The sequence below is a fragment of the Equus caballus genome, chromosome 1, assembly GCF_041296265.1.
Source record: "Equus caballus isolate H_3958 breed thoroughbred chromosome 1, TB-T2T, whole genome shotgun sequence".
Classification (NCBI taxonomy): Eukaryota; Metazoa; Chordata; class Mammalia; order Perissodactyla; family Equidae; genus Equus; species Equus caballus.
In genome coordinates, this window is record NC_091684.1 from 34,090,017 (window position 1) to 34,103,384 (window position 13,368).

General features: G+C 41.4%; 1 protein-coding gene across 19 annotated transcripts in view; it reads right to left on the bottom strand.

Annotated features, from left to right (window-relative positions):
- Positions 1 to 37: 37 nt before the first annotated feature.
- Positions 38 to 13,368, bottom strand: part of ENTPD1 (ectonucleoside triphosphate diphosphohydrolase 1) — a 126,040-nt gene continuing 112,709 nt past the window's right edge. For all 19 annotated transcript variants that reach the window (XM_070223792.1, XM_070223837.1, XM_070223796.1 and 16 more), the window contains 3 exons: positions 7,990 to 8,106; positions 5,219 to 5,356; positions 38 to 3,221 (listed from right to left, as the gene is read on the bottom strand). In XM_070223792.1, coding sequence (XP_070079893.1) covers positions 3,015 to 3,221; positions 5,219 to 5,356; positions 7,990 to 8,106 — 462 coding nt within the window. In that variant the 3' untranslated portion in view covers positions 38 to 3,014. The remainder of the gene's footprint in view (positions 3,222 to 5,218; positions 5,357 to 7,989; positions 8,107 to 13,368) is intronic.

Sequence of the window (13,368 nt, forward strand, 5' to 3'; positions counted from 1 at the left end):
GAGATCTTGATCGATACAAATCAATCAAAATGAAGTATACTTTTTAAAAACTTTTATTCATATTGCATTTTATATTTCTTATTAATTTAAGAATTAGGTAAGGTGAAACTTTTGTATTTCTCTCTCTCTCACACACACACGCACGCACACACACACACACACACACACACATATACATACACAGCCTAATTAAGTAACTTAATTCTTTGATCTACAGAAGTAACCGCTTCTAATTTTTCCCCCATGAGTTCATAAAAAAAAGTTTCCCACCACCTAAAGGAATGTGATCACCAGAACCAAGTTTGGGTGAAAGGCCAGGAGGTAACTGTAATCACTTATAACCAGTGGCCAAGCCAATATTAAAATTAGCTGATAGTGATCCATTTTATTTGGTTTTCCTCATCCAGACTGGCCCAAAGCAGATTCTTAGATCTGCCTCAAAACTAACTTTCCCTCCAACAGAAATGAGATTAGGTTGTGCCTGCTGATCGGCTCCATGATTTGAGATTTTTTAACAAGTGGAGTTTGGCTCCCGAATACCTTAAAGGGTTTTTTTTTTTTTTTGGACCCAGGCAACAAGACAGAAATGGAATAAGAAAATATTTCAGTGTTTGCTGAAGGAAACTTGTGAATTCTAATTCCAACTTGCTGAGGGGCAGTGTTTAGAAAAGAATGAGCAGTAAACTTGGAGCAGAAGACATGGGTTTTGAGTATCCACTCTGCCATGTACTAGTTTGTGTATGGAAATAACACTTACACCCTTGTGGTTTGATTTAGGATCAGAATAATGTGCATGACAGTCTTTTGTATATGCAGACATAAGGATTAAAGGGGCTGCTATTGGCTCTATTAATAAATAGACCTTTTATTTTCATCATTATCATCAACTACTGTTTATTTGATGCTTAACTGCTGTGCAGTAAGCAAGCAGTGTAATTAAGAAGCCAGGAGTATGGGAATCATTGATTAGCATCATATGCCACATGTGTTACAATGCAAAATACATGAACAGAATATTGATGTTGCCATGATGGTCTTTGTGGACTTAAAGCACTGTTACATCACAAGTCCATCAGGGAACAGGTCATGCCCATAAGCCCTGTATTCATGCAGAGTTACGTGTGTGCTTAGAAGTCATATGGAGACAGTCTAGTATATTTGGGAGAGAAAATAATGGTGAAGTGCATGCCAGGCTTTAGCCAAGCCATTTAGGCAAGTGACTTAACCTCTCTGAGCCTCAGTTTCTGTTTCTATGAAGTGGGAGTGCTAGTAGCTACCCTTCTGAGTATTGTGAGGATTAAATGAGAAAATGAATGTAATGCAGTTGAGCGCAGAGCATGGTTTACAACAAATGCTCAGTAAATACTAGCTATAATGATAGAACCAACTACCACTAAGAGAGTTTAACTGTGTCCTAATTTGGCTTCTCATTCCTAATCGAGGTACAGCAAGTTCAGTTGTGAGTAGCAGAAAAAAAGTTTCTGTCCACAGCTTTATTCAGCTTATAGTCACCTGGATGTTGTCAAAAATGACTTGATTGTTCAAGAGATATAGGGACATTTGGCTGCTATTTTGTGGAAGAGGTTTTCCTTCCCCTCCACTCTGCAGCAGCTCAACAGTCAGTTCCCAAATCCAGAGATGAAGAGCCTGGGACAAGGTCAGACACATCACCACTGCATCCTCTCAACAGGCAACTCTTAACAACAGTCCCTAAAGGAAGAAGGCACAGGGTCTCTTAATGTTTCTGTGACGAGCTCCGTAGCTGCTGCTTCTCCCATAAAATATTCCATGGAGGAAGTAAATAGAGCCCATACTTGTGTGACAGGGGTGGCCAACAACACTTTAAGATCTGGCTTCTGGCACATTTTGATGTGTAAACACCATGACAACGAACAGGCATGCCACTCTACATTAATGCAGCTCTCACCAAATCAAACCCTGGGACAATAACATATGGCATGGCTTTAAAACTCAGTGAGCATCCTTGTGGTGCAATTGGTTAGCATGTTTGGCTATTAACTGAAAGGCTGGTGGTTCAGGCCTACCCAGGGATGGTCTTGTCTCCAGCCAATTTCTTGGTGATGAAAGTATTCTGAAATTAGATAGCGGTGATGATTGCATGACTTTGTGAATGTACTAAATGCCACCAAATTGTACATGTTAAAATGGTGAATTTTATGTTGTACACATTTTACCACAATAAAAGTAAAACCCCAATAGATGCATCAGAGAATGCATTTTCCCAACCCTGTTTGTAGCTGTATTTTTCTTCCTGACATGTATACACCTACCATGTAGTATGCCCTGATATCTGAATGCCTGTATGTACATCAGCTTTTCTCTGGTCTGGGTGTTCCACTCTGTAGCATGTTGATATCACCAAGGAATATGTCACTCATCCACATCCCTGTTTTGGATTGGCTTAAGTATTATATTAACTGCACAAGCACATAAATTCCCTTGCAAGACTCTTTGGCCCTAGCACATATTTGCCTAGTCTAGAAAATTCTCTCATACAAAGGGCAGGCTGGGAATTGGATGTGTGTCTGCCCTCTCCAAAGGCATTGTATGGCTTTCTTAATAATAGGAAACAGGAGAGAGAAAGGGTCTGTAAGAATACAAACAGAACAGTTCCTGAGATGATGCTTTTAGCCAGCGCAACTTCCAGCACAGGACTCAGGACTCTCAGTTCTTCTGGACAAAGTCACTCTTGTTCTTTTATAAAGCAAAGATCATGAAAGGTGGCAGGTCTTTAAGACCTACACAAGCACACAGTACAAAAGAGAGGGGAGTTGAGAAAGACTCACAAAAGAGACAGTGTCTGCCAGAAAGGCCTTGAGGCAGAAGGTGGCGAATACCTCCCATGAGAGGCTTCAGCAAAAGCCAAGGAAGCGTCATGCTGGTCAAGACAGGCCTTGGTGAGCAAGGAAGGATGATCTTGTACACCACTGTGGAGGAATGTGCTCCCTGGAAGTTTTTTTCTCACTCCAGCCAGCAGATTTCAGTTGCTCCTGCTATACTGTGTCTTTCCAGAAATACGAAGGCTTGCGAAAGACAAACATGGCTATGACAATCACTATGACCAGGATCAGGGAGAAGAGGACCATGAGGAAAATATAGGTGGAGTGGGGAAGAGGTGTAGACGACGGCTGCTCAGCTGGGATCATGTTGGTCAGGTTTAGCATGTAGCCCAAAGTCCACCCGACGTCGCTGCTCCTGATCTGCAAACAGTGGGGAAAGTCTGTTGTTTCTGGTGCAAGTATTAAATGAGCTTTCATGCAGTCCTCTCCATAACACTGAGCAACCAGGAGGTGGAGAGCACCAAGTTCAGTTCTCTAAATGGATTACCTCTCTATTCTAAACTGGAAATATGGTAGTGAGGAAAACGGAGCAGGAGCAAGCGATTAAGAAGAGTTTGGAGCCTCACTACTGTATTCCCAAAATTCAGAGGGGAGTTTGGAGACTGACTGCCTACTTCTCTTCCCTAGAAGAATTTAATTCAAATAGGCCTTGGGAGATTTACCTTCCTCTTGTTTTTGTGTGAACGTTGAGGGGCTGGGAGGTGACAGGAAGCAGGCAGAGGATGAGAGAACAGTGATTGTCCCTGGCCTTTTACATGTATGTCAGGCCCAGGAGTCTCATACATACAAAACCAGGACTGCTTATGATTTAACTAGGGAAAAACTGGGGAATAATCCCCGCAAGTCAATCTTCCTTTATGGAAGTTGGAAGACTATACATATGCGTGAGATAAAACATGGTCTGACTCTGCCGCCTGTACTTCACCACTCAGAAGCTGCTATGATCATTTTGTGACATATCCTTTCAGTCCTCTCTGTGCATGTTTTTTCTTACAAAAAATGGGATTAAACTGTATGTAGAATTATTCACTCAACAATACCTTATAAACATCATCCCATGTCTCTTAAGGGATTTCTACATCACTGGCATGAAGTGCCTTAAACATTTATTTTTACTCACTTTATCCAATTATATATAAATCCTAGAAATGGAATAATTGGATAAAATGATGTACGTATTTTAAGGTTCTTAGCACATATTGCCAAAACAGTCTCCCCAAAGGTTGTGCAAGTTTATATTCCAGCCAGTAATATGTGGAAATGCTCTTTTCCTCATAACCCTTACCAGTACTGGAAATGAATAATTTGTAAAAGGTCCACTTCCCTTTATGGGGTACTAGAACTTATCTGACTGCATGTGTCAAGGAAGGCTCCATAGTTAGAGGAGTTATCATCTAGGGTTTAGAAATATTGGACCATTTTTTGGAGTTCAAAGAACATAAATCACTTGTATGTTTGACATAGACATATCTTTTAAGTAGACAAAATAAACTGTGATGAACTGGCAGAAATACTGGGATATTAAAACAACGAAAAGATTTGCGTCTGAATTAGCAAGGTCAGTATTGACAAGAGTGTAATGAAACTAGCATCCTCAAGGCTGCTACAGCCCTCTGCCGCAATGCTTTGTTTTGCTTGAAATCACTGTATTTAATGAAGGAGGTAAATTGTTTTTGCCACTAGTGGTATGAGTTTAAAAGGTAGAGAAACACTGCTCTTGATATTTTTCATCAAGTATGAGTTGCCCATGAGTCCCGCAGCTGGCGTAAATGTTTCTCTGTGCCTGACTGCCTGCAGGTGGCGCTATGGTAAAGCACAACAGTGAGATTGCTTCTTTAAGGCTCCCACCAAACCTGGTTTCTAAGCAAAGACCCCCATTCACAGCCACTCATCCCCTTCTTCACACTGAGCTTCCAGATTGGTCAACCTTGAAGTTACAACTAACAAGGCCTTCATCTCTTATAAGAAACCGTGCATCACCCTTTCCAGATTTGTGGAAGGGGCCTTTGGGATGAAATGAAGTCAGCACACAGAATCTCTGTGGCTACTTCTGAAATACTATTGTGTTACTTTAATAACTCATTTTTTTGTTTTATAAGGAATTAGTCACTGTTGTGTAAACAGAAAGGCAAGGCTGAGAATGCAGGTAGCTCTCCTTAGATAGGATACCCACAACTGGCTGGTAGACATACCCAGGAGGGCTTGACACAAAATGCCGGCTTGGATTAGAGATGAAGTGGTAGAACAGGACATCAGGCCAAAAATTAAATCAGGTTGATTCCTACCCCTTTCAAGCCCAAAGCTGCTTCAGTCACTATCACCCAACCTCTCCCCAACCCAGCAAGTACGCAAATTACCTTGCCCATGAAATGAATATGCTTCCAGGAATCAGCTGTGAAATGATAGCCATTCAGAAGGAGAGAGAGGATGTAGGTGCCAGAAAAGCAATATTCACTCAGGTACTTCTCCTTCACTGCACCAAAATTTGTCTTCAGCTGGAAGTGAAGTGAAGGAAATATCATACTTGTACAACACGCACCTCTCCATATCCCTCTTTTTCACTATTAGAGCTGATCAAGAAAGGAGAATGCCCCAGCTCACACGGCCCTGAGAGTTGGCCTCTCCAGAGGGCTTTGGGAGTGGTGCCTCACTCCTTCAGTGGGCTCAGGGGTCTATAGTTGAAGGTCTGTTCAGGAAACCTTTCCTCCACGGGGCTCTATGAGACAGCAATAAGTGCTCTAAGAAAAAAGTAGTGTCTGTGGTCTAGCAGGTTTAGCAACACTGAATTTTAGTGTACCTTTTCACCCCTTGTGAACTTGAGTTTCACAATCACATTAGCATATTAAAAGCTGTAACAAGTCTTACATGAATGAATTTGTTAATCTTTGTTCAATCAGAGTTTTCCATATGCTCTTTATAAGCATCTTAGGAAATACTGTCATAAAAAGCCTTGCCACTCTGCATCAGCATCCCCTGGGAGCTTGAGAGTCCTCACCCCAGACTACCAATGCCAAATGTGCTCTTTAATATGATCCCCAGGTGATCCTGTATACAGTAAAGTTTGAGAAACACAGCTCTGGAATACAGTTTAGGAAGCACTTTGCTCAGAACTACTAAAGCAAAGTGCCGACATCTCACCTTCTGTCCCCTGTCCTTACCTGACCTCCTTTTTTGGGGCATCTGAGTCATGCAAAGGGGTCTTCTTGAGTCCTTCGTGTGTTTACTCACCCTACTGCCAAATGAAAATATGAAGGGCTGCCTGCCAACGCTTGCCCTTACCTCTCCTGGCTGTTGTAAATATATACCCAGATGCCCACAGTTTGCTCTGCTCTTCTCCTGCCCTCAATTAGAGGGCAACAGGCCAGGACATCTCTAGCTCAGCCCAGAGTTCTGTCCGCTGCCCTACTTGTCAGCCCTTGCGATAGGCGTTCCCTCCTGGACACCTTGGGCAGAGGAGAACTAACATTTGTTAAGCATAGATCATGTACTAGGAATTATGCCAGATGTTTTGTATGTAGGGTCTCCTGGCTGCCTGCCCAACCCCCTTTTGCCCAGATTTCTTTCTCCTCCCAAAGAACATCCGTCTCTAAACCCTAACTGCTGCCTGGGGTTTGTTTCTTACTTGGCTTCTGTCAGTCCCCAATCTCTGGAAGACTAAGTCCACACCTGGCCTACCTCGTCCTGCTCTGATGGAATTCTTTGAATGACCCAGCTTGGAACCTGTCTTTTTATCACAGTCCTGGAAATTACTCTTTGATCAATTCATCTGCATGTGACATTGGTGTGACATCAGTTGACTTTGCCTATCCAGGTCCCTTTTCTTTCAGTAACTGCACTCTGCTTTTCCTTTGTGGAAAGACCTCTTTTCCCATTTGATGTAGTTTCAGTGGGCCTTCCAAACAAAAATCCACAGTGGGATACAGAATTCTAAGAATCTACTTGGGCCCGACTTGAAAATGCTGCAACCCCATAGGTTCTTGAAGGCTGGCTTATCCCTTGAGGAAATGCCATTTGGGCCTAATTTCCCTGAATTCTTCAACATTCCCACCTCCCTCCTCTTTCTGGAAAGCTGTATATTGGCTATGCAGTCTAACCTGCTAAGGATTAATTATGATAGTAGCCAATAATATAGAAGCCAAAGACATCCACCTGGTTCATCAGTCCAGAATTGATCATTTTAATGCTTGTGGACTCAATACTATGTGCTCTCCAAACGGGAGGAGAGTCTGCCCTCCTCATTCTCCTCTCTGCCCCTCTCTCTTTTCTATTCCCAGGGCCGTGGGACAGTACCAGGTTCTCTCCTCCTCACCCATTCCCCCTCACCACCCCCCCAGATGAAGGGGCATGGCAAATCTTGAAGAATGGGATGCACTGCCCTAGAAAGGCTGAAAGTCCATGAGGTTGAATGTCAGGACCCAGAGTATACTGAGAAATACCTAGTTATTATACGTAGGATTTTACAACATTGTTCTCTTGGGCTAACCATATCTTGGATGACCAGATTTTCAGAGTGGAAAAGTCGTTATGTTCCGGTTGCCAAAAGACTTTCACCAGCCCTCTAATTAACCTATCAGAAGACAAGCGTGAACTGCCCCCTCCACTCACTTTCCTAGCCTCTCTACCTCAGGGACCCAAGGATTTGGGGCACCCTGCTGGACATCAGTGGGTGCAGTTTGCATTATTTCCCCTGCTAAAGCAGGGACAGGCAGCACAATATAGCATGTATAAAGCGTCTAGCCCACTTTTCAGCATATAATATATGCTTAACAGTTGTTAGTTCTCTCTCTGCCAAAGGTTCTACAAGGGACATTCCCAAACTCAAGTCACACCAGAAAAGCAGTCCTTCCTCATGATGAAGTAAGCAGAAAAAGAAAAGAGATACCCTGTAACAGGGCACTTGACAAAAACTATGCTTTCCATATGGATGGGCAATGCAGTTGGAAAAACTGAGTCATAACACCCATCTCAACAATCGAGGGTCTGGGTCTCACCCTGCAATTCCATCCCCGGAAATGTTTCAGAATTTCTGCCAGATGCAGTCCTTTCTGAGCGACCTTCCAGGGCCTCTAATCCTGCACCTTGTTTTTCCAGCTGGTCCTGGCCAATGAGATATAAGAGAAAGACGTACCTCTTCCCAGCGCAGAGAGCAGAACTCCTTCATCTTGTCCATCACCTTTTCCTGGGAGGGAGTTTCCCCCGATGTAAAGTTTAAAAACTCCATCACATAGTAAAAAGCTGAAAATGCCTGCAAGAGAAAAATGCAGAGTTTTTCTCTGTGTCCAACACAAAGTGACACTGACTTACTCTCCAGAAGGCCAAACCCCTAGTGAAGGTGCCTGGAAATCTCTGTTGAGTGAATTAATGGACCATGTGATATTCCAGACCCAAGAGCTGTGTCCTTCCTGGAAGAGGGGTCACTTTGCTGCTGACATGCATTTCCAAGCCACCTGGTAGCTAATTTTCTCTATAATTTTAATGGTAGATTCAGGGAGAAAGAAAGATGGGGGAAGAGAAGAGGAAGAGGTTACAAAAATCCCATCTTCAAAAAGCTATTATATATGAATTTTTTAATAAATAAAAACTGGAAAATTCTATATAAAGGTATTGAGTTATCTCTGAATGGCAAAATTATACTGTTTTTTCCTTTTTATTTGTGCTTTTTAAAGCCTATTTTCTATAATGTACATGTACTGCTTTCTTTAAATAGCCAAGCTTTATTTATCAAATATTTATTGCAGGTCTTTCAGGAGCTAGACACAACTGAAAAGTTTTAAAAAATCATTATTATCGTCATGCGTGAGAACTACTGAAAAAGTTAAAAGTACAAGTGAGTAAAAAATAAAACATTCTATTAAAATGACCCAAAATTCTACCACTTAGAGACGACTATTAAATATGATATATAGGCTTCTAATCCTTTTTCCTTCACTCTAATACATACATATAATTTTTATTATACTTTAAACCACCCTCTAGCTGCCTTTTTGACCCTTTTAATATGGCATGAATTTAAAGAGGAGAAAATAATTGAGCAGAGCTTGCTAGATGAGGCAACTCAAATCCCAGCTCTAGTGGTTTTTCTCTCCCGTGCCCTAAATGGTGCCAGTTTTTAGGGGAAATCACCTTGGATGTCATAGGAGCACATCGTTTGTTTACTTGACAAACACACTGAGAGCTCTGCGTGCTAGGCTCTGGGAGGCGTCAAGGAGTCTCCTGTGATTGTCGGAGGGGGACAAAAGCTTTCCCTGTGCTAGGAGTGGTTTGGATTAGGGATTATATTTTGTCTTCTGTAAAGTTACTAAACGAGAAGTGAAAGTAGAAAAGAAATGTGATTCTCAAACAAGCCAAGCAACATTCCTATGTAATTCTCATGAGCAAAGATACAGGAGGGCAAAGAAACAGGCTTCCTTCCAGAGGGCAAAGAAACAGGAGTTAGTGGGGATCCCACTGGGAGCTCAATTCTGACTCAGAGAATAGGAAAGCTATCTCTACCAGGCAAGCTCCTGCTGCAAACAGGGTTTATACTTCAATTCCAGCCAAAATAAGTCCAATGTCAGCTTCTTAAAAAAATGCATTCTTTTCTTTTCTTTTTTTTTTAACTTTTTTTTTTTCCTGAGGAAGATCAGCCCTGAGCTAACTGCTGCCAATCCTCCTCTTTTTGCTGAGGAAGACTGTCCCTGAGCTAACATCCGTGCCCATCTTCCTCTACTTTCTATGGGGGATGCCTACCACAGCATGGCGTGCCAAGTGGTGCCATGTCCGCACCCGGGATCCAAACTGGCAAACCCTGGGCCGCTGAAGCAGAACATGCGAACTTAACCACTGCGCCACCGGGCTGGCCCCAAAAATGCATTATTTAAAAAAATATTTTTGTAGATGTATATCTAATTTAACAAAAATGAATAAGTGTGAGTGTATTTGTCCTTTTAATAACTTTTCCTTGCTTTTTCATTTATTTCCTGGCTTAATTTTCTCCTCTACTTCTAGTTTCAATGGGAGCCCACCTTAATATGAAGCCTCTGTCTTTTTCCCCATTGCTCATATAATCATACAAGCACACATATATAAAGGATTTGTTTTTTAAATGAAATTTTAAACATATTCTGCATCTTGCTTTTCTTATCCAACAATCCTTTGTGGAAATCTCTCCAAGTCAGCAGGGAACACTCTAATGGCTTCGTAAGAGTCCGGGGTGTGAATGTATCATAATTCACTCAACAACTCCCTACTGGTGGGCATTCCTTTGATTCCAGTATTTCTGCCTATGAGCAATGTTGCTATAAATACCTCTGGACATTTAGCCCCTGGACTCGTATGCCGATTCCTTTGAGGAAGTTGAGCTCCCTAGGAGCTCTGAAAGACAGCCTCCACATCCCTTGAACTTGGGAATTCCAACACTTTAAATATTGTATGCCAGTTGCAGAACAAGATCTTGGTGTGGCCCTATTTCTACCATCTTAACCCAAGCCACCATCATCTCTTGTGTGGACACTGCAATGGCCTCTTATTTGGTCTCCACATTACCTTTCTAGACCTGTTCCAATCCATCCTGCACATGGCAGTCACAGGAATCTTTTAAAAACAAATTTGGTCATATCACTCCTCTGCTTAAGGCTTTTAGTGACTCCTAATTATACCAAGAATAAACTCCAAACTCTACCAGGCCTCTCAAGGCCAGGCATGCTCCAACCCTTCCCACCTTGCCAATACCATCTCATACCCCTGCCCACCTTGCCCACCACACCCCAGCTACCCTGGCCTTCAGTCACTCCCAAGGTTCCCTCCCCACTCCCACCCCCCTGCCCAGGGTTGCACACTTGCTCTTCCTTCTGTTAGAATTCCCTTGACTTCCACATCTCCTCAGAGAAGTCTTCCAATCACCCATCTAGACTAGGACCCTCTGTTATTCCCCTTCATAAGACTCTGTTTCTTTCTTCCCAGCAGTTGCCACAGTCCAATTTGCTTTGGTTGGTTTGCATTTGTGGTCTCTTGTCTGCCTGCCTTCTAGAATGCCAGTTCCCTGATGGCAGGGACCACATCTGCCTTGTTCTTAGCTGAATCTGCAGTACTAACATGGCACTTGGCACATGGAAGAGCTCTATAAATGTTTAAGTGGCAGAAAACCACTCTCTCTCTCTAGTTCCTAGAGCACTGACTAGAATCTAAGAAACACTTGGTGAATCTCTGTTGATTGAGAGACTGAATATATCCAGAGAATGGATTGCTATGATATGCATAGCTAATGACTGGAGGGCTCCCCCCATTAATTAAAACTATTAAAGAGTGTTTTCTTCTAGTGAACTGATTGTGGGACAGGAGGGAGGGGTGGACTTTCTCGTTTTTACTTTAAAATTTTTATTTTTATTGTATAAGAACATTTAACATATCTCTCGTAATAAATGTTAAAGTGTACAATACAGTATTATTATCTTTAGGGACAATGTTGTAATCAGATCTCTAGAACTTAATCATCTTACATCGTGAAACTTTATGCCCATTGATTAGCAACTCTCCATTTCCCCCTCTCCCCAGCTCCTGGCAACCATTCTACTCTCTTGAGTCTATGAGGTTTATTATTTTAGATACCTCATATAAATGGAATCATGCAGCATTTGTCCTTTTGTGACTGTCTTATTTCACCTAGCATAATGTCTTCAAGGTTCATTTCTGTCATATATCACAGGATTTCCTTTTTTTTTTTTTAAAGATTGGCACTTGAGCTAACAACTGTTGCCAATCTTCTTTTCTTTTTTTTTTTCTGCTTTTTCTCCCCAAAGCCCCCCTGTATATAGTTGTGTATATATATATATATTTTTAGTTGTGGATCCTTCTAGTTGTGGCATGTGGGATGCTGCCTCAACATGGCCTCATGAGTGTTGCCATGTCTGCTCCCAGGATCCGAATGGCGAAACCCTGGGCCACCAAAGCAGAGCGTGCGAACTTAACCACTCGGCCATGGGGCCAGCCCCACGATTTCCTTCTTCTTAAGGCTGAATGATATTCTATTGTATGTATAGACTCTGTTTTCTCTATCCATTCATCTGTCAATACCCATCAATAGACTTTTACGTTGTTTCCACATCTTGGCTATTGTGAATAGTGCTGCAATGAACATTAGAGTGCTAATATCTCTTACAGATCCTGATTTCAATTCTTTTGGATAAAATACCCAAAAGTGAGATTGCTGGATCATATGGTAGTTGTATTTTTAATTTTTTGAGGAATCTCCATACTGTTTTCCATAGCAGCTGCACCGTTTTTGCATTCCCACCAACACTGTACAAGGGTCCCATTTTCTCCACATCCTCACCACACTTGTTGTTTTGTTGTTTTTTTGATAATGGCCATCCTAACAGGTGTAAGATGATATCTCATTGTGGTTTTGATTTGCATTTCTCTGATGATTAGTGATGTTGAGCATCTTTTCATATACCTGTTGGCCATTTATATGTCGTCTTTGGAGAAATGTCTATACAAGTATTTAGCCCATTTTTTAATTGGGTTAATTTCTCTTGCTATTGAGCTGTAGGAGTTCCTTATAAATTTGGGAAATTAACCTCTTGTCTGATACACGATTTACAAATATTTTCTCCCATTCTGTAGGCTGCTTTTCACTCTGTTGATTGTTTTCTTTGCTGTGCAGAAGCTTTTTAGGTTGATGTAGTCCCACTTGTCTGTTTTTGCCTTCGGTGCCTGAGCTTTTGGCATCATATTCATTAAATCATTGCCACAACCAATGTCATGAAACGTTTACCCTGTGTTTGCTTCTAGGAATTTTAGTTTCCAGTCTTGTGTTTACATCTTCAATCCATTTGAGCTGATTTTTCTGCATGGTGTAAGATAGGGGTTCAATTTCATTCTTTTGCATGTGGCTATCCAGTTTTCTCAACACCATTTATTGAAGAAACTATCTTTTCCCTGTTGTGTATTCCTGGCGCCCTTGTCAAAGATCAGTTGATCATTTACATGTGGATTTATTTCTGGGCTCTCTATTCTATTCCATTGGTCATATGTCTGTCTTTATGCCAGTACCATACTGTTTTAATTAGTATTGCTTTGTAATATATTTTGAAATCAGGAACTGTGATGCTTCCAGGTTTGTTCTTCTTTCTTAAGACTGTTTTGGCTATTAAAGGTCTTTTGTGCTTGCAAATAAATTTTGTATATATTTTTGTCTATTTCAGTCAAAAATGCCACTGGGATTTTGATGGGGATTGCATTGAATTTGTAGAACACTTTCAGTAGTATGGACATTTTAACAATATTAAGTCATCCATGAACATGACTTGTTTTTCCATTTGTATCTTCTTTTATTTCTTTCATCAGTGTTTTGTAGTTTTCAGTGCACAAGTCTTTCACCTCCTTAGTTTTTATTCCTGTTTTCTTCTTTTTTTAATCACTGAATTGTGCACTTTACTCTTTTTTTTTAAGGAAGATTGGCTCTGAGCTAACATCTGTTGCCAATCTTCCTCTTTTTTTCCTTCTTCTCCCCAAAGCCTCCCAGTAC